Source organism: Populus nigra, chromosome 13 (genome assembly GCF_951802175.1).
Source record: "Populus nigra chromosome 13, ddPopNigr1.1, whole genome shotgun sequence".
NCBI lineage: Eukaryota > Viridiplantae > Streptophyta > Magnoliopsida > Malpighiales > Salicaceae > Populus > Populus nigra.
This window is the reverse complement of record NC_084864.1, coordinates 11,848,143-11,875,741: the sequence shown is the minus strand read 5'-3', so window position 1 is coordinate 11,875,741 and position 27,599 is coordinate 11,848,143. Positions and strand designations below refer to the sequence as shown.

The following is a 27,599-nucleotide window of genomic DNA, read 5'->3' as shown; positions in this document are numbered from 1 at the left end:
AGATTTATTAAGGTGTCTAGGGTGTTTTTCAAGTGTTTTAAATAAAAAAAATTGGTTTGAAAAATAGGTTTTTGGGTCAAGAACCCTTCAGCCTCGATTTTCCACCACCCACAATGGCTGGAATTTGGAAAAAGTTAAGCGTTATGTAGTCTAACTTATTTTTTTCAAAAAACATTGGAGCAAATGATATATTGTCTATCCCATTTATATTTTTATTTAAAAAGAGCTCACGGGCCCTTCTAAATGGGTCAAGCCTAGTGATACCATGTTTTTTTTATTTATTTAAAAAAACAATCATTTTTTATATGTATTTTTTAAAATAATATTTTGATTTATATTTAAATTAATACCTATTTTTTCTGATTTTTTACTTTGCCTTTTTTAAATGGTGGTTGTTCTTTTGAGTATTTTGTATGTATTTAATTTTTTAAAAGCTTTTTCTAATTCATCTATAATTTTTTTATGTTTTATGTAATTGAAATTTATTTTTTTAAAATAAAAAATATTTATTTTTACATAGTATTTCTAATAATAACAACCTTGCGAAATATTTTTTTCCCTTTGATTTATTCAATCAATTCTATGTATATGTCTTTTTCTACTATCATTATATTAAATAAAAAAATAATTTTAATAAATAGAGTCAATGAATATAATCGGGTAAATAGACAGGTTTGGTAGGTTAATCTAAGTTGACTTGTTAGTTTTTTATTTCCTTTTTCTAATTATTATTTTTTAATTTTATATCTCAACATTGGATTGATTAAAAATTGAGTTTCATAATTTGTTTTGATTTCATTTCTATAGGGTTATCTCGATCCCATGACTTAGATTTGTTAGTTAACCTAAGTTGACTCCAGTTGTATTTTTTGTCCTTTTTTTAATTAATTTGTTTTTAATTTTATGAGTCAACATTGATTTGGTTGAAAATTAAACTTCATAATATATTTTTTTATCATGATCTCATAATCCAGGTCATAGCTTTGGCGTGTTAACCTAGGTTGACTCGGGTTGTTTTTTTATGTTATTTTTTTAATTAATATTTTTATCAATTTCATCCTTCAATATTAGTTAAGTGAGAATTGAGCTTCATAATTGTTTTTTATTTGCTTTCTATAAGGTTATATCAGTCTTATCACTTGGGTTTGTCGGATTAAACTAGGTTGACTATATTTTTTTAATTACTATTTTTTTTCAATTTCATCCTTTATTATTTTTTATTTGTTTTTTATGAGATTATTACAGTTTCATGCATGATCCAGGTCATGGTTTTGATATGTTTACCTAGATTGACACAGGTTGATATAATATGTTGTCTTTTTCATATTTAAAATAAAATGTCATCTTGAAATTTTATTGAGTTAAACTATTTTTTTTATTCTTCAGGTAATCTTTGAACATGTCAAGTCAACCAGGTCACTACCAGAAACCGGTGAAAACCAATGGAATTACCGACGGAATTTTTTTGTCGGCAATTCTTACCGACGGAAATAATTCCGTCTCCAATCCTGTCGGTATATACCGACGGCATAACTCCGTCGGCGATCCGGTCGCTATATACCGACGGAATAACTTCATCGATATATACCAACCGGATCGCCGACGACCTATACAGTTTGTTTGGAAAGATGCAACGGTGTGATGACGTGAAGTTTTTTCAGACGATTTTACCGACAAAATGACCGAGGGTGTAACACCCCACCTCACTAGCAAGATATTGTTCGCTTTGGGCCTCCCAGTCCACCCAAATCCAGGGCTTCCACCCAGGTCCCCCTCACGAGTTTGTTCTTGGCAGCCACGCATGACCCCAAAACGTGTCTTTCAGAGTAGCGCAGCACACTCACCCTGTCAGATACTCTCCCCTTTGGGCCTCCCAGTCCACCTATTTCTAGGCTTCCACCCATGTCCCCCTCAGGGTTTTAAACGCGTCTTACTAGTCAAGGTGAGCATGCACTTATAAGGCCCTGGCTCTGGACGCTCGCTTCCGATGTGAGATATCACAATCCACCCACCTTAAGACGAGTCGTCCTCGACTTTGATACCAAATGTAACACCCCACCTCACTAGCAAGATATTGTCCGCTTTGGGCCTCCCAGTCTACCCAAATCCAAGGCTTCCACCTAGGTCCCCCTCACGGGTTTGTTCTTGGCAGCCACGCATGACCCCAAAACGCGTCTTTCAGAGTAGCGCAACACACTCACCCTGTCAGTTACTGTCCCCTTTGGGCCTCCCAGTCCACCCATTTACGGGCTTCCACCCAGGTCCCCCTTAGGGTTTTAAACGAATCTGATTAGTCAAGGTGAGCATGCACTTATAAGGCCCTAGCTCTAGACGCTCGGTTCCGATGTGGGATATCACAGAGGGATTCAAATCAAGATAGTCGTACAGTGACGTGGCACTTTCACTAGCGGAATCACTGATGGGAACTTTCCGTCAGTGGGTCCATCGGTAAAAGCCATTATATACGTACCCCCTCTGCCAACACTCTCTTCCTCTGTTTCTCCTTCTTCTTCCCTTTCTTCTTTCCCATCCCACCTCTCCCCTCCCAAACTGCAGCCAACCACCCATCCCAACTCTCAACTCTTCTCAACACAAGCACTCAAGTTTCTTGTACGTGGTCACAATATCCGTTTCTTATGGATTTTATCATTTTTTGTAAGTAAATCTACCCTTTTTAGTTTTAACATTTAAATGTGATTTTTTTTAGTATATGTATTTTGTTAACGTATGTACTTGTTTAATTGTTATTTGTCAAAGAAACTTGTAGTATGAATGTATAATTTTGTAGTTGTTATAGTTTGTTTTAGATTTTGTCAAATTATATTTGTTTGTAAATTGTTGAAATTTTGTTTGAATCACACCGAATTAAATATGTTGTGATGAAATAAATAATTAATAGCTCTAGCTTGTTTAAAGGGTCTGTTTTAATTATTATCAATTCTATTGTGAAGTTGTAATTTATAAATTGATAATGAATATTTAACATAAGTGTTTTTTTAGTTTGTTGGATAATATCGGGGAAAACCAATATTTTTGTTATGTTTTATAGAGGTTCAATAGAAGTCATGGATGATCGTTCATAGATGTATCGGGACTCACCCCAAGGATTGCAGAGGATGGATTATTGTAACAATGTTCAGGGTTTTATTAATTTCACAACATCTATTCTGAGGAATTTTACTGATGGCAGTATTAGGTGTCCATGCAAGAAGTGTAAAAATTTAAAGTTTCTGCATCAAGATGTTGTAACGATGCATCTTCTAACCAAAGGGTTCATGAAGGATTACCTATATTGGTATGCGCACGGAGAACTATTTGTTCCTGATGAGAGCATGGAAGAACAGGTGGTTAGGTCAACTTCTAGTGCTAGCAACATCCATGAAGTTGGAAATGAGAACAATAATCCTTACAAGAATATGGTTATGGATGCAATGAGAATGAGTGAAGGTAATGTCAGGGAATGTCCAATCGTAGAAGAAGAACCTAATGCAAATGCAGCAAGGTTTTTTGATCTGTTGAAAGATTCTGACGAACCATTATAGGATGGTTGCACGAACCACAGTAAATTATCAGCTGTAGCACAAGTGTTCACCATCAAGTCAGATCACGGGTTGAGTGAGGCCGGTTATGACAAGATTATCGAATGGGCGAGAAGCATTTTACCTGAAGGGAACAGGCTGAAAGAGAACTTCTATGCTGCCAAGCCCATGATGAAACCCCTCGGTTTAGGATACCAGAAAATTGACATATGCCCTAACTTCTGCATGTTATACTACCTTGAAAATGTTGAGATGACCGAGTGCATGACATATGGGCATTCCCATTACAAACCCAGAACTGGTAGAGGGAAGACTCTCGTGGCATATAAAAAACTTAGATACTTCCCAATCACACCTAGATTGCAGAAGTTATTCATGTCACCAAGAACTGCTGAGCACATGACAGGGCACCAATCACACCTTGTGGTTGATGGTGCATCCTTCTGACGGTGAAGCCTGGAAACACTTTAACAGTGTGCATCCTTACTTTTTAGCTGAATCAAGGAACCTGCATCTTGGGTTGTGTACAGACGGATTCAACCCATTCGGGTCATTTGCTACTCCTTATTCTTGTTGGCCGGTCATACTGACGGTTTATAACTTGCCACCGGGGATGTGTATGAGGCCGGAGTTCATGTTTTTATCTATGGTCATACCAGGTCCGAGCAGTCCGGGACGGAATATAGATGTTTGTCTTCGTTCGTTGATTGATGAGTTGACGCAGTTGTGGTCCTCTAGAGCTTTGACTTATGACATCTTGAGGAAACAGAATTTTGTTATGAGAGCGGCTTTGATGTGGACTATCAATGATTCCCAGCTTATGGAATGGTTTCTGGTTGGAGCACACATGGAAAGCTAGCATATCCATACTGTATGGAGAACAATAAGGCATTCACGCTAACAAATGGGGGTAAAGCTTCTTTTTTTTACTGTCACCGTCATTTCTTGTCGCCGAATCACAGGTACAGAAAGAACAAAAATGATTTCTTTGTTGGCAGAGTTGAAAAGGATGTTGCACCCCCGCGTCTTTCCGGTGAAGAATTATTTGATGTTGTGTCAGAGTACGGTGATATTGTGTTTGGTCTCCAATCAGGTAAGCTAAAGTTTCCTGGTTTTGGTTTGACCTATAATTGGGTGAAGCAAAGTATCTTTTGGGAGCTTCCTTATTAGAAGACCAATCTTCTCTGCCATAACCTTGACTTCATGCACATTGAAAAGAACATTGAGAACATTTTCAACACCATCATGGATGTGAAGGGTAAGATAAAGGACAACATCAAGGCTAGATTGGATGTAGCGTTGTTCTGTAACCGTAAAAATATAGAGTTGGTTTGTGATAGGCACGGGTCGTAAAACCAAGAGCAAGCTTCATGTTAGAGAAAAACACACAACTACTAGTCTACAAATGGCTTAAGAGTCTGCGTTTCCCCGATGGACATGCCTCGAACATATCAAGGCTGGTTAATACGGAGGAATGCAGATTATATGGAATGAAGAGTCATGACTGCCATGTGTTTATGCAAACACTCATCCCATTAGCTTTTCGTGATTTGTTGCTAAAGGGGATATGGGATGCACTAACGGAGATCAGTCATTTCTTTAGAGATATATGCTTCAGCAAGTTGAATGTTGATCATATTGAAAGGCTTGAAAAAAATATCGTCGAGACAATATGCAAACTTGAGATGATATTTCATCCATCATTTTTTGACTCAATGGAGCATCTACCCGCACATTTACCATTTGAGGTAAAAGTTAGAGGACCGGTCCAGTACAGATGGATGTATCCATTCGAGAGGTTAGATATTACAGGAGCTATGTAATTCATAATTAAATGTTTTTTTATTTTTTAATTGATAATTTTTTATTAATTAATTATATATATATATATACAGGTACTTGTTCAATCTTAAAAAAAAAAAAAAGATTAAAAATAAAGCGCATGTTGAGGCATCAATATATGAGGCCTATATTGTTGAAGAGATCTCAACATTTATCTCATACTATTTCGAACCTTATTTGAGAACGAGGATCAACCGTGTTCCACGGCATGATGATGGTGGTGAAGTGTCTTCAAGTGGGAACTTGTCAATATTCTCCAATTCTGGACGACTCACGCCTAAAAATACCATGAAAGGAAGATATTTGTCTAAAATAGAGTTCAGACAAGCACACAATTATATCTTATTTAACTGTGATGAGCTGAGACCTTTTATTAAGTAAGTAGATGTTCGACTTAAACTTTGTCAAGAGTGTACTATTTATGTTTTGTGATACCATAAACTCATATAATTTGGAACAACCTTGCAGGCAACATTGACGATACTTACTGTCCAATAACTCACAGCTGACCGAATCCCAGATCTTTCAATTACAAGATGAATAATTTGCCATGTGGTTTAGAACACATGTAAGTCCTATCACAAACTCATTATCTCTTGCAATGTAATTAATTGTAGTTAATATTACATAATATCTGTTTATTAATTATTGTTGTATTTAATTTACAAGGTTTATCAAATGGGAAGTAGTGCTGCTATTTCACTGTCTTTACTAGGCCTGGGCCCTGAAAAAAAAATCAAGTGTTATAACGGTTATTTTTTCAATGGATGTCTTTCATACTGAAGAATACGGGCATGGAAGAAAGACATACAACAGCGGTGTTTGTATTAAGGGATCGATTTCTAGTGAGTTTGAAGTTGACTACTACGGTAGATTGGAAGAGGTCATCGAACTGCAATATCATAGCGAGCAAAATAGAGTGTTTTTATTCAAATGTTATTGGTATGACACAACTGACAGAGGAATCAGAGTAGATCCTCACTATGGTCTCGTTGAAATCAACTCAAAAGCTAGACACCACAACGTAAACGACGTCTTTGTTTTCGCAAAACAATGCCAACAAGTTTATTACACATACACCCCTTCCTTTAGAAAGGACCGATAAAGAGTTGATTGGTTATCCATTTTAAAAACAAAACCCAAGGGTGGTGTCGAGGTTGTTCAGGATGAGAACGAAGACACAAGTGTGATAGATGAAGTCTTTCAAGCTAGTGAGTTGGTTGAACCATACCGAGTTGCTCCTTCGATTGACTTAGAAGAAAATTTGAATTTTCATGTTTTCAACGATAGTCTTGTTGATGTTGACGCAGAGGAGTTGAATGTTGTTTTGAGCTCTACTAGTGGAAAAGAGAATGTTGTTGAAGAAGATGATAACCACATTGAAGAGTGAGATGAAGCTGATGATAAAAATTCAATTGAGGACGAAAATAAAAATTCTGACTAACTAAACATGTTCTAAAGCCTTATTTTTATAATGTAATATTTTGGAACATGAAATATTTATTCTTCTTTAATGGTCAGCTCTTGTTATTGTGTTGTGTGTGTTGTAAGTTTGCAATTCAAGATTTTGTGAAGGGGATACACAAAAAAATAAGAAATATTGACGGTTTCACCGACGAATTATAACCCGTCGTTATTTCACAGAAAGTTGAAAAAAATATACGGGATTGTGCCACAATCACTGACGGCATCACCAACGATTATAACCCATCGGTATTTCATAGAGAGTTGAAAAACATTTACGGGATTGTGCCACAATCACCGACGGCATCACCGAGAGCGTCACCGACGTACATCACCGATGGAGTCACCGACAGATTACGCACATCCTGAAGCGCACGCGTGTCGGTAGGCAAAGTATCGACGGAGTTTTAGATGGATCAAAAAGTCTGGCGGGATTTTCGAACTTTTTTGGTGCGAAAATCAATTAATTACCGACGGAATTTAATGTCACCGACAACAATAAATGTCCGTCGGTAATACCGTCGGAAAAATTGATATATAAAACCCCTCCTCCCCCCATTTGGTTCATTTTTTCTCTCGGCTCCGTTTCTTTTCTTCTCAATTTCTCTTCTCCTCTCCGTTTCTATTTGGCTTTTGGAAGAGATTTTATTGTTTTGGTGGTAGTTTTAAAAGGTATGTATTCTTTTTTCTTTATCTTTGTATTTTTTTTATTTTAATTATGATTTTTTTTTGGTGTTCTTTGTTTTGTGTATTGTTTGTAGATAAAATCTTAAATTTAACACACTATTAAGGTAAGCATTTTTTATTCATAAATTTATTTTGAATTGATATAGTGTTTTTTAGTTTTATGTATTATTTGTTTTGTGTTTATGTTGTTTTGTATAGTGTTTTTTAGTTTTTTCATTTTATTTATTAATTTTATGATATTATTGTTTGTATTGCTATAATTGTTATTGTTGAATTTATGTTTTAAATGTTAATTGAAATATAGAATTAAATTTAATTAGTTTATCTTAATTTTAGGATATTATTGTTTACCTGTCATTGTTATTGCTTGTTATTATATTTTTATATTTATGTGTACACATTAATTTCTTTTTTGAGGTCCATTAGGGTCGTGTCAGGAATGATATTGATTTAGTTACCTTTTGCTTTTGACCATGTATTTATTTATAAATTAAGAGTCTTGTCTCCTAAAACTTGAAATGTAATATTAATCCGTAAATTTGAATATATGACTTTAATCTAATGTTTGTAACTCTAAGTACTAATTTAACAATGAATGTTCATAGTTGAAATTGATTCTTTTACTTGAATTACATTATATGATATTATTAAATAAGATGTTTTGTGTTGATGATGCTGAGTTGGGTTGAGATCCAAGATGATTGGATCGGGATGTGAAATAAAATTGGAAGTGTAATATGATTTTGTCGATAACTTGGGACCTCCTAGTATAGAGGAGACTCTGTCGATTTTTTTTTTAAATAATCAAAGTTAATTGTGTAATTATTTGTATAAATTTGTGTAGATGCGTAGAATAAAATCTACAGCACGTCGTCAGCAGACAGTTGCAGCTAGTTCTTCTAGCAGCGAGGATGACATATCCTTAGGTGCTGATCACAGCGAGGAATCTACGCCAACTTGTGATGCTGCCTCTTCTAGCGCGATTTCACAGCGCAAAAGCGGTGTGCCTTCACAGCGGGGTCAATTCACCCGCAAGTACCAGACACAATGGAAGAATGACCTCTCAATGTAAGTTTGTTTAGGTTTTAGTTTTTTATATATATACTTATAACATAATTTATGAACAACTAATTAATATTATTAATTTTATTTAATTTCAGGTTCACAAACATTGAGGCTGCAAGGGCTATAACATTGGCGTTTAAATCGTCGATAGAGATTCCATTGTTTCAATGGAGTCAGGTTTCCAGACATCCTGAGTAGAAACCTAATATCGATGCATGGTTTAAGCGATTTCAGGTCTGTGTTAACTTTTAATTTCCAGCTTATTTTTAATAAATGATTTTTATAATTTTATATCTTGTATTATTTTTATTTTATATGAATTATTTATATACACAGAACAAATTTGAGTGGGATAGGGTGAACAACAATGTTGTGAGGAGGGTATGGGAGAATCACGCGACAACTAGGTAACATCGAAAATAATATTTATTTTTGTTTTATAATTTTATGTTTTAAATTCTAATTTGTTACTATGGAAGTAGGTTGCATGATTTTTGGTATGACACCCAAAAAAAATCAAAAAGACATGCGAGGGATAATGGTCTTGAAGGATGGAATGAGGTAGCGGTTTGGCGGGAATTCAAACCGCCATTCATCTCTGGGGAAATATGGACGACATATATTGAGCACGTGACTTCAGAACGGTTCTCACGGCGCTCACAGCCCGGCGCCAACAACTGGAACTAGCAAATTCATGGTTCGGTGACCATGCACACTGGCGGATCCGTCTCATTCAGCGCACATACAAAGCGGATGATAAGATTAATTTTAATGAAATATATCGTTAATTAATTTATCGTTCCTTATAATATATTTAACTTTCAACCTATTTTTTCCTTACAGGCTGCGTCTCTTGGACGTGAACCGAGTCCAATGGAGCTGTTTGTAGAGACGCATGTGCGGAGTCAAGACCGCTAAAAGGGGGTGCAGCAGTTCGTGAACAACCGTGCTCAGCACTCCGTGGTATATTCGTTCATTCATTTTATTTTGTAAGTTATTATTTTCTTGAATTGCATATGATGATTTTTTAAAAAAAAAATCAGGAGACCTATAATAGCCGGTTGAGGAAGAGATATAGGGACAATCCTTCGACCCATCCAGATTTGTGGATGGAGATGGGATCGTCTGGTGGACCCGAAAAAAATCGGGTCTACGGTCTCTCCAACACTACGCCCGAAAACTTGCATTCGGCCCGTAGTGTCTCAACTGTTGGGAGCTCTCCATCAGTATCGAGCACCCAGTCTAAGGAGTTCATTGCCTTGAAACAACAATATCAACAACTCTCAACGAATTATGATGAGCTGCGTCAAATATTCATGGAGATGAGATCAAAGATGGGTGATGATACTTGTGCAACTCCTTTTTGGTCGTACGGTCCCAGGAACAACCAGCCTCCTCCTCCTCCTCCTCCTCCAACTCCGCCGCTATTCTAGTTTAATTTTGTTTTTTAAACACCTTAAATTTGTAATTAATATTTGGATGAATATTATTTAACATTATTTTTAAATTTTTAATGTTTAATCCAATTTTATTTGTTTATTAAGCTTTTTTACTATTAATAAATTATTTTTTATATATATTTTAAATACATACCGATGGCTTTACTGACGGATAAGTTTCGTCAGTATTTCACAGAGAGTTGCGAAACAATTACCACCGATGCCATAATTACCGACGGAATATTTCCGTCTACGTTTAAATACAGACGGTTTTACCGACGTATAATTTCCATCGGTATTTCACAGAGAGTTGCCAAACAATTACCACCGATGCCATAATTACCGACGGAGTATCCGTCGGTAATTACGGTTGAAAATTCAGACAGGTGTAATCTGTCGGTAATGTTCTCGCGGGAAATGTTTTTTTTGGCATGCGTATATGTCTGTAAGACCGTTGGTGTTCCGTCAGTGGGTGGTTTTTTTTATTTGCGACAGAATTAGCAACGAAAAGGAAAATTACCGACGACTATTATACCGACAGACGTATTCCGTCGGTGAAACCGTCGGGAATAATTTCTCCAATGAAGTTCATGCCTGTCACCGACGGAATTAGTCCGTCGGTAAAACTGTTTAATGGTGTAGTGGGTCATATTAAATTAATCCTTCAATGGTTTAATTTTTTTTTACTTGAAGATACATTAATAATATCTAATATTCTATTTTATGTTTTAAGAAAATTAATCTAGTTTATGCTGATTCTTGATGTAGATTTTTTTTTTCAGGAACTACTCTCTGTTGTCTTTTTTACCTTACAGTTAGTTATTGCCTCGATTTATCAATTGTGATCTATTGGGTTTGACTCTAATATTGATTAGGTTGGCCCCTTCTCCCATGGATGGGTACTATCAGAAAAGGTATGTAGGAACAAAGACAACTCCTCTGTAGAAAATGGGCCCACCCATAATATAATCATAATTAACTCCCTAATCATAAATGATTGCTTAAGCTTAACAGTTATCTCCCGCATGTTGCTGTTAATACAACAGAGAAACGGTGCTTCCTGCCATGACTATCGAATAGCTTCACTTTTTTTTTTCTTTTTCTTTTTTTATACAGAAAAGCCAATAAAGTACTATTGTTCAAGTATTTCAATTACAGTAAATGAATAAATTCTTACCAACATTATGATAACTTGTAGAAACCAGGAAAAATATATATATATATATATATCAAGACTGTCCAAGACAATATTTACTAGGATGTTACATGCATAAAGATAATCCACCTCAGTTACTTTGATATTCATCCGTAGGCAATTTAGATCAAATAAAAAATAAAATTCAAATCGTAGTGTAGTTCTGGAAGTAGATTGGAACCAAAACCTAACGATTGAACGAAGAATCAACCCGTAGGCAACTTAGAACGACACATAGGGCACGAAGCACTCCTCAACAACCACTTGACAATGCAATGAGAATGATACACATGAGAGCAGGTAGTGGCAGCAGCTTCAGATCCAACAGAGAAATCTTGTAAGCAAATTGGACAACACAAGGCGTCATTCGAAGCCATATTGTCCTCAATCTTAACTTTCTTGAGGCATGGAATTGGTGGTTTGCAAGCTTGTAAGACATGATTAAAAGGGTTCTCCACAAAATCCCACGAGATCTCCTTATCTTCATCAACATGAATTCCAGTCATGACATTGAAGTGGATTTCATACCATGGTTCAAGAGCAACGACGCACACAAATATATGGTCAGCTTCACAGGGCAATGAAGAAGCACCGCGAGATATGGCTTCAATAAGTTGAGCTCTTGCTGTCGAAGGTAACCTGATGCCTATGCTCCAAAGCAAGTTCCTGTATGTGCGTTCTCTCAAAGGATTCAACAAGAGTTCCCCTCGTTTTACCTGGAATGATTGTCTGGATTTGACAGGCGACCCATCTTGTGATACTTTGACGACGATGAATTCTATTGTGATTCCCTTGGCATCGAATTCGAATGGATCGACACAAGGTGCTGCTAAGAGCTTCATGATTTTATGCTTGTGATATTGCTCGAGTTGTTGTTTAGTAGAGGGAGTGAGAGAGACTTTTAGGTTAAGGTTGTATTTATATAGACAGGATTAATTGAAGGCGGTTTATGGTAATCCGTGTCTGTTTTGGATTCGGATTTGCAGAAGCAAGCTGTCCTAAAATAGCCGTTGGTATATTAGCAACCGTTTTAACCGTTCTCTAGGGTCTAGTTTTCCTACATGTATATATTATCTTGCCGGGTTTCTTATTTAAACAAGAAAAGAAATAAAAATTAATTTATTTGAATCTCAAATGTCACCCCAATCAGTGAAAGTGTAATTAGATTGATTTTTGCTCTTTTTTATTTTCTAAATCTACCCCTTTAATTTAGAATTTAACCTCCCAAAACCCTAAACTTGTCAAGTCTAATTAACTAAAACTATCCCGTTCTACACGTTTCCTTTTGATACAGGGGGTTTTAAGATTTCTTATGTAAATAAGGACGTTGAGTTTCCAGGATTTGATGACAAATAATTAGCCATTGATCATCATAACAAGAGGATTAGCATCCCACGACATTGTTAATGGTGTAATATATCTCACAATTAACAGTCACTTAATATGTAATCAAAACTATATGAGAAGAAGGAACGTACTTGAGAAGTTTGTGTTACCCCAAAATCACTCAAATTACTTAATTTTTGAATTGGCATGGTTGCCAGACCTAGACAGAGATCCTTGGTCGCCACATCGACACCCAAATTACTTAATCTTAGAATTGGCACACAGGTATAGGAATACTGAGCAACTTTGAGAAAAGCTGAATATCAAATTTCAGATCCTTCATTAGAGCAAGTTCTTTTTCGGGTTTCTATTTTGGTCGGTGGATCTTCCATTGGAATGGATATCCTTACCAGTAAGAAAACAAAAATAAGTCTGGCAATACTTACCAGAAAATGTCAGCTGCATTGTGTCATAACAGTGCCGTTCAAGTCTGGTAATATTAAATAATGGTGCCTTTCAGTCCCCCATAATGTTCTACTACTGCTCTATTATGAGAAGCAATCAAGTCACGATCATTAAGAATGCATGCTGGATTAAACAGAGTGATAATGGATAAGGCTTTTTGAATTATGCGTAGTGAAGAATGGACCCTCTCCAACTTACAAAATGTTGTCTATATATTAGTTTCTTTTCAGAAATATCCAAACAACTTCACCAACTTTATGGCAGCAGATAACAGAAAATTACTCATCAATAATGTAGGTATTAGAATAACAATCAAGTCCCCACAAGAGGAGATCTATATTCTATAATAACTTCTCATTCATTGGCAGTTGCATCCTCGGATGGAGCACTTCCTCCATCTGCATAAGAAGAAAGAGATGGTTGAGTTTCCTTGGCTCCTTTGGAGAAAATCAGACAGAGAAAAGCGATTCTCTAACACTACTGGTAATAGCTTTGGGTTACAGAATGATGATCATTCATACCTTCCCCATCTGCCGGGGCATAAGGAGACTTCCGGTATCGTGTTTGCTGTTGTGTTGGCTGGAAAAAAGAAAGAGAAATTACAAAAATAAGCACCCAGTAAAAAGATAGGCTAGCATTTCAACAATAACACAACCCCCAGAAGAAAAATGTACATATTTCTCATGCATGAATAAAAACTAAAGTGTGGAAAACCAAAAACCATTCAGGGTGTCTGCTGATGTGTCTTTTGTTGAATGGAATCAGGCAAAAAATAACAGGGAGGAAATCACAAGAATAGCAGGAGCCACTCATTCATGCTTCTTTCAAATTCACTTGCATTACATACATCATGCCTTGAAGGTAACATCTCTATTTATGGTTGCGTTGCCTTTCACTTTAAATTAAGGATTTAAAGAAAACAACACAATCGTTCAAAGTCATTGAAGAACCTTTGCTTGGAGCAATAAGGAGAAGACTTCAGAGCTGTTCATCCAAATAAATTAGGATAAATCAATCTTCTATCAGTGCAACTGTTCCTCAGCAAAATAGGAGTAGGGTGAATCAATGAATGTCCTGTTAGAAGGCCGGGTAACTATCAATTTCATAAGAGAAAAGAGATGGGATCGTAGGCTCGTCCCTTCCAGTTGATTGCTTTTGTACCTGTACTTGGATCCCGTCCCGAATCACTAAATAGTGAGGGCTCAGAACTTCTATTCTTCATCTTAGAATCGGGTAGAATGCCGTGCCCTCCAAAAATGATAGGAGTAACTTTGATTTTATAGAGGAAACATCCTCCAACAGAAGTATATAATGCGCTAACTCATCCAACTTCTAACCGTTTCCTAGTGATTTTAGATGGTGGCGATCTTAAAGGGGCACAAACCCCTTTTCCACTTTGAGGATATGTGGTTGAAAGTAGATTGTTTCTTTGATCAGGCATTGATTCTGGAGCATCATTTTATCAGGTGATCTTACTTTTAGTTTTTCCTTGCTAAGAAGTAACTAGGTTTGGGGTAAGATCTTATGGGGAAGTAATAGATAAGTGCTCTGAATTCTACTAGTGCGAAGCAGAAAGATCAGCGGAAACATTGTCTCCAGAAATAGAATTAAGGAGGACCACAGATGAGGCATAGTTGGAGGGTGATGTCTAAAGCTTTAAAGATTTTGAAAGGAAATATTTCCACATGATGACTGCTCACAAGAGGAATAAACTTATTGGAATGTTAATGATTGATAAATTCACAGATGAGAAACAATTTCTTCTGTAGGTACACATGCACTATTACCCAAATCCCTACCTAGGAACTACAGAAGGGATTGCTTTAGCAAATATTGGAACCAACTAAACCAATAGGTTAAACAATTGTTGATAATGCCTATAATGGAATGAACTCAAGTTGCACACGGCAATAATTATAGTTGAAAAGTTGTATATGAGACTTATGCAGAAAACACCTATTGTCGGTTTAAAGAACTTAAAGTTCAAAATACAATTCTAGACAGTGGCTCCAAATAAAAGCTTGTATTTTCCCAGTAATCTCTGCCTGGTGAGGTCCTTTTTTTATATTTCCTAGTTTATCACGGGGAGGGGGAGGGGGAGCAAGTCCAAGAAACTATCACACAACACAATTTCTCCTTTGTATAGTTGATCCATTTCACCTCAATCCACATTCATATGCATATATGGTGGCAATAAAACCCCTCCCTCAGAATTTTTGGTTTCAATTGTCCTTATTTGTTTTTCCATTGAGCCTACATGTTGCAGAAGAGCACTAGCAGTGGTTGCAAGCCATTGACAATTTATCATTTGTTCACCTATATCCCATTGCGAGCTCAAGAAAAACCTAAAACCAACTTCAATTGAACATTCACAGACCAATTATCTCAAAGTTATATTAATTTTCTCATGCTCCATAAATTTAATGGATCTTTAGACAGAACGAACTTAATTCTAATAATTTCCTTCTTTTAAACAGGCCACAAGATTCCAAAATAAATGAATACCTAACTTCTTCAGCTTTTGAAGTAGTTCTATCCTCACCAATTTTCTAAGTTAATAACACTCACCGATTCACTTCTTAATACTGTCCATCATCAAGAGCTGATAACACACAAGTAGTTGGTTACTTTTGCATGCAGATCCCCAAATTGGCAAAAATAATCTGGGAAAATGTCTGGCTTCTATCATCACTCGTCTTTTCAGGTTTACAATAATTTCTTCAGAGAATGCCAAGATCAGGCAAAAGAAATCTAGCACAAGGGGAGTACAAAACAGAGCACTAAAGGAGGACAGACTGAATAGGAGAAAAAAAACAATTCCTAAGAACTTAAATATCTAAAGTAGTGGTCAACAAAAACAAAAGAGAAATTAATCTTCTTATAAGGGATAAGCGAAAAATGTACTTCTAAGCAACCCAAACTTAATTTTTCTAACAGGTCTGGTACCTCAAGAGGCCAGGAAGGTGTTATTAGCTCTACCATTTCATCAACTCTTACCCCTCATCATTGTAAGATAGTTTCCAGATTCATTTAACTCTAATTGTAGCTTATCTAGAAAACCCTTAGAGAAAACTCCCAACGACATCCGCCAGCTCGCAACCTTCATTAGTAATCAAAAATCACTTATGCAGTCTAATTTATTTAATATCACTGACCCAGAGTCAAACATAAGCATGGGTAAAGTAAGCACATCAAGTATTCACAAGTTTTCCTCTTTAACAAGGGAAGGAGACAAAGAATGGGTTGACGATATCATTCACATATGTACCTGTAATTTAGGCCGTAGGGCTTCTAGTGGTCCTTTGGGCTTCTCAGCACCTTGCTGTTATGATCATCAAATGATATTAGGTAAGCATCTCAATGCAACCAGTTTTAAGTAAAATAACAGAAAAAACACATGAAAAACAGTACCTTTCCAAGCGCCCAATCAGCAGAATCAAAGAATGCGCGCTCATGGTCCTAAAATCCAAATCATAACTTAGAAAAAAAAATCACGATAGACAAAATATCCATAAAGAATCCAGACTCAGTAACAAGGCATCACCTTAGAAATAAGAGGTGGTTTCTTAGGCATTATTCCTCCATATTTCTTCTTTACAGCTTCCTCCTACATATAAGAATGAACAAATAAATAAATGGAAAATCCGAAAATAGAAAGTTTTTTAATCATGCAGATATATGTCTACAATAAACCATGCATATTATCAACTAGAAGGCAGAAAAGAATGACAGACCTCCTGTTTAGATGAAGGCATGCAGCTTTTATCCTCGGAAAGATTTCCGTTAACCTGCTCTTGCATGTTACCATCCTCCATACCTGAACCTACCACAACAGTACAACAGTTGTCATCATGAACAGACATTTTCCTCACATCAATCAAGTATCACAAATCCTCCGTTCACGCATACAAACTTTAACCAAATCCGGAGAGAACAAATCTTAGCAAGCTTGAGAACTGCTTAACAAGATGCTTGCTACTACTGTACTAATCAAACACAGCACTTCCGAATCTAACCTTTTGTTATGCATTCCAAACATTCCTTCAAAACCACAAAATAAAATCAACAAAGACTCGTCTAAACATTCCAAACTCCTATGCCCACACGTGCCAAATTCAACAATAACTCCGGAAAATCACTGCTAAATCACATTCTTATAATCGAATTTTCTTTAATTACTTTGCTCCACTTGCATAAACAAAAAGAGAAAATCGTAAAATAATCGACAATATTTAATGAATTAATTGATTCAAGAACCTTTTAAGCAATTAAAAAACTGATTAGCCACGACATTAAACGCTTAATAATTTGAACAACAGGATAATTGAATGAAGAAACAAATATAGACAAAAAGTTATCACTTTCTATTAAATACTCTATTTAACGCAGAATTTTTATAAAGAGCCGAAAAGAAGAGAGATGTATCTTATCAAATAACACAGCGAAATACAAGACGAGAGATTTTAGCATTACCGATTATTAGCTTCTGCTCCGATTTCAAATGTCGAGAGGGGGAAAGAGAGACGATTCACAGAGGGATAATATTGTGATCGTTGGGATCCGGAGCCCGATCTGGATTAGGTGAAGTATATTTTGCACCATGTAGATTCCACCATTGTTTCGTTCTAGTCCGGTTAGTTTAGCATTTGCAATTATATCCCTGATTATTATTTTCAAAGTAGCACAATAAGAATAAAAATTGGAAAAAATAACACAATTCAAAATTTAATTAAAAAAATAGCATAGTTTAGCAGAGTGACAAGTAACATCTGCAACTCAAGAGTCGTTTGTGTTAAATATGACTTATAATTCACATGCAATTCCAATTTATTAAAACTTTAAACACCTTTTAGAGAAATGATCCTCCATATTTGACTAGTGGTCAATCTTAGAAGCATTGGAAAGTCGAGAGGTTTAACCTTCATCGATGAAGAAACGTAAGGGACCCATATCAACTCTCCTCCTCTTGCTAACCTAGTTAGCCAGTCTCGATGTTATCTCATCATAGTTCATTGTATCCTCTAATCAAACCTTAAATACGTTGAAATTCCAAGAAGTGAGAAAAACTTACTCTGACTGGAAGAGTTCTTCAAGGAAGCTTCAATGGCACTAATTACTGGTAAAATGACTCTCCTAAAAGGATAGAAATGGAAGGAGTAGTAAATTGATACAACCAATATCATCATGTCTATGACAAATACATGGCGACATTATAATATAAGGAATGATATAGAAATGGAAGGATGCGTAAATTGATGTGGCCAATATCATCATGTCTATGATAAACACATGGCAACATCATAATAGAATGAACAATTTTTTATAAACGCTGAATTTTCAACTTCTTTAGTATGATTGTCCCTTGAAATTCTTGAACACCAAATCACAAGAAAGGTGGTTATGAGGACTCCTTTCATGGTTTGTATTGATATCAGAATAAAGTCTATGTATTTTCAAACACAGAGACTATAGGGGGCAATTGATGGGGCCTAATACCTACACTACCCTTAACAAGGTCAAAAGCATGGAAGATAACCCTATAATAAAGCCCATTAATTATCCTAAAACTAAAGCAATCGTGTTTTTCTTCTAGGTATCTTGTAAATAAATAAAGATCCTCTCACCCTGAGCCTAACCAAGTGGCCTAGCTTCCAAGGCAACCTAGAAAGATCAACTAGCGTGGCCCCTAAAAAGGTTCATCAGGCTTCTTAACTCGTGAAGCACAACTCAGGGGTTTCAAGAAAATCTTATACAACTCAATGATTGGGAAAGACTAGCCTGATCTCGCTAGTAGCCACTTGTCCCTACGCTAGCATATCACTGAGTCATGCATGGACTAATAACTTGGCGGTGTTAGTCACTCCTGTGTTAAAGAAAATTGGTTGACATGAGATAATCACCACCAAAAGCCTGATGATCTAGTTGAAATGTACTGTTTGTGGTTTTGTGTCACATGTTGATATGAAGCTCGCCACTTACAGTACTGTGAAGAATCCTTCTGAAACAAAGAAAGGATTGGAGGACAAAAAGGCAATGAGGAGGGCTAAGAATGAGCGACTGAAGCAAGGTAAAGATGCTGATGAGGAGCAGAAGAAACTGAAGAAGAAAGGTAAAAAAAATAAAAAATTTTCTAAAAGGATGCCCATGCAAAAGCTAGCTCTACAAAAAAGAATGCAAACATTTCTGATGAGGAACGTTTGTCACTAACTTATAGTTATTTTGACAAGAAGGAAGAAGTTGACAATGAAAATGATGAAGATGTTCATAGGCAAATCGACACATCTCTCAAGGCAGGTCGCCACCGCATTCAAAAGCAGGTGAGTGTTGCGACGTCTACATATGAGATGGAGAAGAAAGCAAAGGCATCCAGCAAAGAAAATGCCATTCCAAAAAGCGCTTCACCATCTCGAGAGGAGAAACCAATAACTGAGAATAGGAATTCAAGTACTCATGAAACTCTTGTCAATGAGATGAAGGTAAACCTGGAGTCTTTTCTCGGTTTACTTACTGGGTCAGCTTAGGAAACAATCTTAAATGAAAAGTTATTTACGCATGAAACTTATAAGATCTCACGTTACATTGTTACATTGTATTTAATTAGAATGGATGAGATAAAAATTGAATTCATAATTACTCGGTTAACAAACCAAAATTTTAATACTACATCAAATAAACATCTTAATTTAAACACTTTAAGCTATTAAATGAGATTTTAAGATATGATTTTTATTATTGTCAGAAATATTTCAAAAAACAAAATAGTTTAAATGGTTAAATATTATTTTAAAATTTATTTATATTATTATCTTAGATGTTTAAAGCATTGTACAATGGTGTTTAGAAAGGATTTTGCAAAGGAGGCTGTCAAGAAGAAGAATTATCTGGCTGTTGTTGCTCAGAATGAGGGATCACAGTTACTACTGCTCCGAGCAATATAGGAATTCTGTGGGAAGCAAGCTCGAGTGCATTGAAGGAAGTGGCTCTTGTCCTTGAAGCACTCTAGTCCTGTTGCCTTGTTTTGCCGCACTTAATTAGTATATTTTGCAATAAAGCTTTATGGTGAACCTGTCATAATCTTCATTGCATTCATGGTATCTTAATGCTTCTTGTGCTTCTCGATCTTGTTGATTTTGAAAATTTTATTTGAGATTAGAGGTCCCTTTCCTTTTCAGTTGATGAACATTCAACATGAGCTGTTGCTGCGTGCAGTCTTTTTGCACATGCACAGGGGTTTCCTTTTCCTCAGAGTCCCCTGCAATTTTCTCATTTACTCAATTTTATTAAATTTAACAATGAGCATGCAATTAACCATTAATTGGTAATTGATATTTCCGTACGTTTATTTTTAATGATAAAACATTTGAAGCATAAAGTGTTTCATACCCTCAAGCTATCTGTACTAAATAATTAACTAATGCTATGAATTTGACTGGATTTCATTTCAAAATGCCCCTGGATCTGGGTTTCATCCAAATTCGATTTAATTTTATTTGATGCTAAATGGGAAGCAAAGCCAATTTGACTGTGATGTTGCAATGCTGCATATATTGTAGATTTCACTGTGACCCTTTTTATGTGAAGATGGCTGCATGAATCACCGAAAGCAAGTCTGCAACTTATTTTCTAAATCTGATTCGGCAATGGGGAGAGTAGGATCCTAGATAGGATAGTGCATACTGCATTGAAAGAATTTCTGAGAATTCATTATCAAAAAGAATTTCTGAAATTCCCAAAGTAATCTCCCATTTCTCTTACAAAATTATATCTCATTTAAAATATATTTTGCTAGCGTTTATCTTAAAAATTGAGTTACTATATACGAAATGAAAAATTATTTAATTAAGAAAAAAAAATTAAAAGTTTCCCTGAACAGCACAACGATTCATAACTAGTGATGGAAAGGATACAATATACAATACTTGACAAGTTCAGAAAGTAATTATCAGTAGCAACAGCCAAGCAGATGAACCAGCTGTTTTCTGATAGCAGTTTAATCTCCTGACCAGAACAAGCAAACACCTATGAATTGGAAAATGATTTGTAACAGATAGCACTGCAAAATCACAAAACATGAATACCGTGGGAAATCACAAAGGGGTAAAAAACATGGAGGCAAAATTCTAAAAGGAAAGATCATTAGATAAAAAATAGCACATTTAAGTTTCAGAAAGTCAGTTTTACTTGAGAATCCTTCAGTAACTAAAAGGCGTCATTGTCATAGCTTTTCTGCCTTTTTCACAATTGTGATCGCATGTTATGTGCGGAAAATCATAGGCAATTCTAGAAGATTATCCCTAAAAAGATGGCAGTTTCCTTCTCCAAGTGTATGCTTAGAGTTTGAATTCCCTTACCGATGAAGACTGAAGAAAGTCAGCATTTTGCAGGGAGGATTCAAAGTTCTTTCAATAGGATTGTAAGGAGATATTGTGAAGAAACTAAACAATGACCAGAAAAGCTATGCAATATTAAATGGCAGCATGATTAGACCAGTTTCTGCAACACAGTCCATCAAAAGTAAATTGCAATGCATCCTACAGGGATTGGGGGCTGAGCAGAGCGATGCTTCTAAACTTGGAGAAATGTTAAAAAGTGGGAAAAATACAATTTATCAGTTTAAATCAATTTCCTATTTTTATGTGGAAAATTTGACTATCACCAAAACAACCCCGTCAGCCAAATAAATAATTGAAGTAAAATACAACCTTAAACTGCGTATTGACATTTCTTTTTCTTCAGATGGCTGTCGCTGTGGGCTTGAAACAATCAATATTGCACAAACCAACAGATCTTATCATGCCCCCAAATCTGCCACCAGAAGAATTCAATCATCAGTGAGAAAAAGCGGAACCACATGCGCATGCCACCATGTTGGTCACAAAGGATAAAAGAACAAAAGAAAAGCATGCTATGAATGGGGAACAGGAACTCCTAGCTAGCTTACCGATCAATGCTATTCCTCGCTTTCTCATGCTGGTATGAACCATTGCTCTCTCTCTCAGGGCGATCCACACTTTTTCTTGATTTCTCTCTCCTATCAGTGCTGCATCTTGATTTCTCTCTGCAGTCTATGCTTAGCCTAGGCTTTTCTTTTTGCTCAGCACTTAGCCTACACCGCTCTCTCTGATCTACGCTTGATATAGAAGCCTCTCTAAAATCTGTGCTCTTTCGATGATCCTCTGTTTGATCCACAATGGGCCCAGAAACATTTCTCCGACGAGATGATTTCTCAATGGCTGAAATGAACTTCTTGAGATGCTTGATGTATTGCGGGAAAAGCTCCAAGTCACAATGATTTCCTCCCTTCACCCATAATGGTTCATACTTCTCTTTACAACACTCCCAAAGCTGCTTACCATGGGACCAATCCACGACATCATCAGCAGTTCCCTGCAAGAGACAGAAATCACAAAGGAATGCAACAGCTCAAAAGAGAGTAAACTTGAAAAAAATCTTAAGACAGAATGTTGCATGCTAGTAACCATGACACTTTTATACAGTATAACCTTCAGTTTTATTATCCAAAGAAAGAGACAAGTTCTGCGTATAAGTTATGCATAATTGTGTATCATGGTGGATGGCATCAGTCAACTATCAAACTAACATGCACATTTATCTCATAAGACAACCACTTAAACTGTACACCAAAATACTATAGCAGAGCCTGTGCTGGTCTTAAAGTACCTTGTTCATAGACCATATGAGTTAAAAGTATATTCTGTATCAACTTTTCTTTTTTTTATCCTCACCTGCATTATATTCACTACACAAACAGCAGCATCTCCTAGTTCCATTCAATCGATTATCCTCAATTTTCTGGACCTTTCAAAAGAGTTTGTCACCTTCATCCATCTTCTTGACATTCAACAGATACTTTTCTTACTGCATTTCTTCATCGTTTTTTTTTTCATCCTTTATTTTGGTATTCATTGTCCGTTCTTTAAGCAAATTATTCTCCTTTGGTGTCACCGCATTCTCCAGAGGATGGAATATGGAGTGTACTATCTGATAGAAACATTATGTTTCTATTCTGAAAACTGTAATTTTAAGAAATAAACATGTTTAGACAACTGGTGATTAGTCTTTAAAATTTAAGATGGTTAGAGGTGATATTAAGACCTGGATTTACTCACAGATTATGATGACATTCTTCTAAACTCAATATCTCTTGCAGCTTCTTTTGTTCTCTCTTAAGTTACTGATTTTTTGCCATGAAAACTCAAACGTTTTAATGGATGGTGAGTCTTGCTTTGATTGAAATAAGTCCTACCTGACCCTATTCTTAAACTATATAGTCAGCTCCATGGATCTTTTGCTCAAACTAGTTCAAGTTGATTACAGGATAGTTGAATCACAATCGTTGGAAAGAAGGTATTAAACATGTAGACCCCGTTTGTTTGCTAGAAAGTAGTTTCCTTTTGGAAAGTGAATTCCGGGGAAAGTGAATTCCAGGAAAGTATTTTCCGATGTTTGGTAGTGTAATGAAAAATAAGTTGGAAAACACTTTCCAGTGTTTAGTTATGTTATGGAAAATGAGCTAAAAAATAACTTATTAATGTTTTATTTTTCTCAAGTTTATTAAAATAATAAGGAACAAATCTTACAAATTAAAAGGTTGAATGAGAATGAAATTGAAAAAAAATATAATTTCATAAATTATCTCAATAAAATAAATAATAATCAAAATAATAGAGATCAAATCTAAAAAATTAAAAAAAATAAAAGATGAAGAAATTAAAATAATAATAATTAACATTTCATAAATTATTTCAAATAAAATAAGTAACAATCAAAAGAATGAGGACCAAATTTGATAGATAAAAAATTTCAATAAAAAAATGATAAGGAAAAAGCAAATAGCAATTATAAAAATAAGGACCAAAGTTAATATAAAATTTAAATTTTAAAAGATGAAATTGAAAAATAAATATTCAAAACAAAATATATATAACAATCAAAAATTTGAGGATCAAATTTAATATAATCAGCAAATAATGACATTTCTAAATTTCCGCCTAAATTTTTCAGGAAAACACTTTCCTGAAAACCAAGCCAAATTTTCCTTTGACTGAAAAGTGTTTTCCGTTGACCAACTTTTCTAATGGCAAACAAACACATGAAAGTTTGGAAAGTGGTTTCCCGGAAACCACTTTCCGGAAAACAAACACAGCTAAAAGGAAAAACACTTTCCTGGAAACCAAGCCAAATTTTCCTTTAACTGGAAAGTGTTTTTCGTTGACAGGAAAGTGTTTTTCATTGACAGGAAAATGTTTTCCGTTGACAACCTTTCCTAATGGCAAACAAATACAGGAAAGTTTGGAAAATGGTTTCTCGGAAACTACTTTCCGGGAAACAAACATGGCCGTAGAATAGTTCAATTTGATTACAGGATAGTTGAATCCCAATCAGTGGAAAGAAGGTATTAAACATGTAGAAAGAACAGAGCATCTTTTCTACAAGTTGCAGCAATCAGAACAATAGTCTGAAATTCTGATCCTAAAGTTAAAACTCATAATTGCATCATAAAATCATCTAGGCAACAGAACTTTCCAAAGTGTAATCCAGAATAAGCAAATGTGAGATTTTTTGGTGTAAACAGGAAGCTATTACAAACAATTTCACTTCATGATTGCATTTCTAGGCTATTCACTCAATATAATTTCTGTCTTGTGTGGACAAACCATGCATCTGGTACTTCCCAGCCAGTGTGGCCTCATGAGAAAGGAGGATGGAGTGAAGAAGCATTATAGCAGCAAGCTAAAACATCAGAAACATATCACAGAATTTAGCCATCATTTTCAATGCAAAGAAATACTCACATGAATAACCAGTACAGGACAATTGACCAAAGGTATTTTATCGATGTTCTGTGCCATAAAAAAGCAAGCAACCATTAAATTGCAGTCAACTTGTGAATAGCAAAAATACTCAAGACATCAAAGCTCTGCAGATGAGCATTCAGTGATGAAAAATACCTTGTATATGTCGAACCAATAAGTTCTCTTCACTGGATACATTACACGAAGACCAGAAGCAATAGGGCTGTGAAGAACCACAGCCCTTAACTTCGGTAACCGTGTTGCCAAATCTAAAGCGGGTCCACTCCCAACTGACTGTCCATATAAGATAACATCTTCTTCTTTCACCCCATATTTCTCCTCGAGGCACCTATATGCAGCTTCTATGTCAGCATATGTATTCTGCTCAGTTGGCTGTCCAAAAAGAACAGTGACACAACAAACAGTTCAGATGTCTTCAAAAGAGCGCCAGACTAAAAATATTCCAAAAAAAACCAAGACCCATTTAGCTTCAAGAAACCTTAACAACTAAATCCGACTGTTATTTTGGCTGTCCAATAATTGTCAATCAACTAAGAGGAAACAATAATTTGGTTTACTAATATATTTTATATGACTTGTTCAACTTCTCAAACCAAAATTCAAAAAAAATAATAAACCCATAAAATTCTCCAATTTCATTCCCTTCCATTTCATCTCTTTCCATCAGCTGCCAAACAATCCAAAAACAAATCTCCGAAGAAAAAGGAGGATTTTTAATTTTCTAACCCAACATTTTCTCAATAACCAAACAAGTCAATACCAACAAGAAAAAATCAAATTCCAAAATTTCATTTCCTCCCCTTTTCCCGGCGACCAAACCAATCCCACCAAAAACAAGAACAAATTTTCTCTTCTCCCTATATTGTCTCAGCAACCAAACGCAACAACACCAACCAAAGCAGTTTTTTTTTTTAAAAAAAAAAAACAAAATCTAATCAAAATAATGTACCTTTCCAGTTGACTGTCCATACCCGCTATAATCATACCTGCATAAATACTCAACAAAAATCAACGCTCGCATTTCTTTCTTTTTTAAAAATAAAAAAGGTATCAGCTTTGACCAAGTGAACTGACCCCATCAAGTTAACACGGAGATGCAAACTGAGCTCACAAAACAAATCATACATCTGTCCTAGATCAGCTGCATTTCCATGCGAGTATAGCACCGTCAACGACGCCGCAGGATTCTTAAAATACACCGCCACCACCTGATTCCCTCTCTTCGTGTCCAACTTCAACACATCAACTCTTTTCCTATTAGTATTATTATTGTTGTTGTTACTACGTACAGATGCCCCCATCACCATCCTTAACTTCTTCCCACAATCCTCCGCCTCCTCCTCCTCCTCCTCCAACTCATACGACGGCGGACTCGGCGGAAAAAACGCGAACTTCGCCGCCATCGTCGATGTCACCGCTCCCATTAAAATAACAAAGTAGAACTAGTAACCAGAGTACTGCTACTTAGATTCAGTTACAATCCAACAGTGGAAAAAATCAAATCTGATTTGACAAGTTAAGTTAGGGGGTGCTTGGCTGGGGAGATAGTGAAAGGAGAGCAAAGGAAAGGAAAAGGGATTTTTTGGGGGAGGGAAAGGGGAGGGAAAGGGGAGGAAATTCCGGCGAGGAAAAAGGAAGGGAAGCACGTGTGATTATAGACGTAGGAGGAGTTTTAAACGGGGGAGAGGGAGAGGAAGATGGAGATTGTGTCTGTGACTGTGACAGTGATGGTGATGTTAAATTTGGACAAACACACGTGTCCTTGTGAGGAGAGGTGAGGGGATGATGTGTTTCTTGGGGGACTTTTGCCAGCAGCTTTAATTAAGTGGCCTTATGGTTTGGTCCGTCAACATTATAATGTTTGTGTGATGGGATTTCTTAGGTTGTTTTCTTTATTCTCGTAAGCATTATTATTTTCGAAGCATGGTACGGTGTCTTTGCTTTCTTTTTTCTTTTTTCTTTTTTTTTTTGTGTGCGCTTTATTGCAAATTGCCACGTATGGTGCGTCATTCAGCCTTTCAAATGATACTATTTGAATGAGTGAAGAGTAAGTGCGTATTTATTATAGTATTTATTATAGCAGTTGTTTTTAAATGCTTTTTTATTTAAAAATATTATTTTTAATATTAATATATCAAAATAATTTAAAAATATAAAAAAACTAATTTAAAACAAAAAAAATTATTTTTTTCAAAAATATTTTTAAAATTCATAAACAAACGGGTCATGGGTTCGTGTTCGAGGACAGTGGTTACATCTTATTTTATAAGTTTTTTAATTTTTTTAAAAATATATAATTTTTAATATTTTTAAATTATTCTAATGTGTTATTATTAAAAATAAATTTAAAAAAATATATTATTTTAATATAAAATACTTTAAAAAAACAATTTATATTACCATCTCAAACACCATTTAATCTAAATGTATGACTTAGTTTTGGTTTCACCGGGGAAAAAAATTAAGCTGCAATTTATTATGTATAATTAACTTAGGTTGTTAGGTTAATTTATGAGTTATTTAATTAACTTATATTGCTTTTTTTTATTAAAAAAATATTATTTTTGATGTTGACTTGAATAGACTTATCACAGTTAATAACTTATAGGTCCATCCGTCGAGTTAATGGAGTTTGCAGAGATTAATATTTTTTCAAGTACAGATTAAAACCGCTTGGGTCACAAATGTCTCAGCCTTCGTTTAACAATTATGGATGGGCATGATATTAGGATAGATTGGC

At 35.5% G+C, this 27,599-nt stretch overlaps 3 protein-coding genes and 1 pseudogene across 6 annotated transcripts; 1 reads left to right on the top strand and 3 right to left on the bottom strand.

Annotated features, from left to right (window-relative positions):
• Positions 1 to 11,437: 11,437 nt before the first annotated feature.
• LOC133670810 (putative RING-H2 finger protein ATL50) lies at positions 11,438 to 12,073 on the bottom strand. Its single transcript, XM_062091415.1, has one exon. The coding sequence runs from the start codon at positions 12,071 to 12,073 to the stop codon at positions 11,438 to 11,440; it is 636 nt and encodes a 211-aa protein (XP_061947399.1).
• A 1,143-nt stretch (positions 12,074 to 13,216) lies between these two features.
• On the bottom strand, positions 13,217 to 17,654 carry LOC133671700 (uncharacterized). Its single transcript, XM_062092545.1, has 7 exons — positions 17,496 to 17,654; positions 16,757 to 16,845; positions 16,567 to 16,629; positions 16,434 to 16,481; positions 16,291 to 16,344; positions 13,544 to 13,601; positions 13,217 to 13,420 (listed from the first exon to the last, which is right to left on the bottom strand). The coding sequence occupies exons 2-7, from the start codon at positions 16,835 to 16,837 to the stop codon at positions 13,377 to 13,379; spliced, it is 348 nt and encodes a 115-aa protein (XP_061948529.1). The 5' UTR covers positions 16,838 to 16,845; positions 17,496 to 17,654; the 3' UTR covers positions 13,217 to 13,376.
• Positions 17,655 to 18,257: 603 nt separating this feature from the next.
• On the top strand, positions 18,258 to 20,025 carry LOC133670809 (eukaryotic translation initiation factor 5-like; annotated as a pseudogene).
• Positions 20,026 to 20,839: 814 nt separating this feature from the next.
• On the bottom strand, positions 20,840 to 26,682 carry LOC133670874 (uncharacterized). Of its 4 annotated transcripts, none has more exons than XM_062091464.1 (7): positions 25,934 to 26,679; positions 25,809 to 25,845; positions 24,995 to 25,231; positions 24,839 to 24,886; positions 21,964 to 22,409; positions 21,725 to 21,827; positions 20,840 to 21,075 (listed from the first exon to the last, which is right to left on the bottom strand). In XM_062091464.1, exons 1-6 carry the CDS (start codon positions 26,281 to 26,283, stop codon positions 21,755 to 21,757), a joined length of 1,191 nt encoding a protein of 396 aa, XP_061947448.1. In that variant the 5' UTR covers positions 26,284 to 26,679; the 3' UTR covers positions 20,840 to 21,075; positions 21,725 to 21,754. The 4 variants fall into 4 exon arrangements, with proteins under 4 accessions (XP_061947448.1, XP_061947451.1, XP_061947449.1 ...); XM_062091467.1 differs by having other exon boundaries at positions 20,840 to 21,041; XM_062091465.1 differs by having other exon boundaries at positions 20,840 to 21,020.
• Between the last annotated feature and the right edge of the window lie 917 nt (positions 26,683 to 27,599).

Bases quoted from the DNA above. Each gene is read 5' to 3' on its own strand.
- LOC133670810 (XM_062091415.1), bottom strand. From the start codon at position 12,073: ATGAAGCTCTTAGCAGCACCTTGTGTCGATCCATTCGAATTCGATGCC.
- LOC133671700 (XM_062092545.1), bottom strand. From the start codon at position 16,837: ATGGAGGATGGTAACATGCAAGAGCAGGTTAACGGAAATCTTTCCGAG. The intron at 16,630-16,756 runs GTCTGTCATTCT...TCTTATATGTAG, and splicing joins TGCCTTCATCTAAACAGGAG to GAGGAAGCTGTAAAGAAGAA. The intron at 13,421-13,543 runs GTATGAATGATC...CTTCTTATGCAG, and splicing joins TGCCCCGGCAGATGGGGAAG to ATGGAGGAAGTGCTCCATCC.
- LOC133670874 (XM_062091464.1), bottom strand. From the start codon at position 26,283: ATGGGAGCGGTGACATCGACGATGGCGGCGAAGTTCGCGTTTTTTCCG. The intron at 25,846-25,933 runs GTCAGTTCACTT...GTATTTATGCAG, and splicing joins CTCCGTGTTAACTTGATGGG to GTATGATTATAGCGGGTATG. The intron at 25,232-25,808 runs GTACATTATTTT...CTTTTTGGACAG, and splicing joins ATGGACAGTCAACTGGAAAG to CCAACTGAGCAGAATACATA.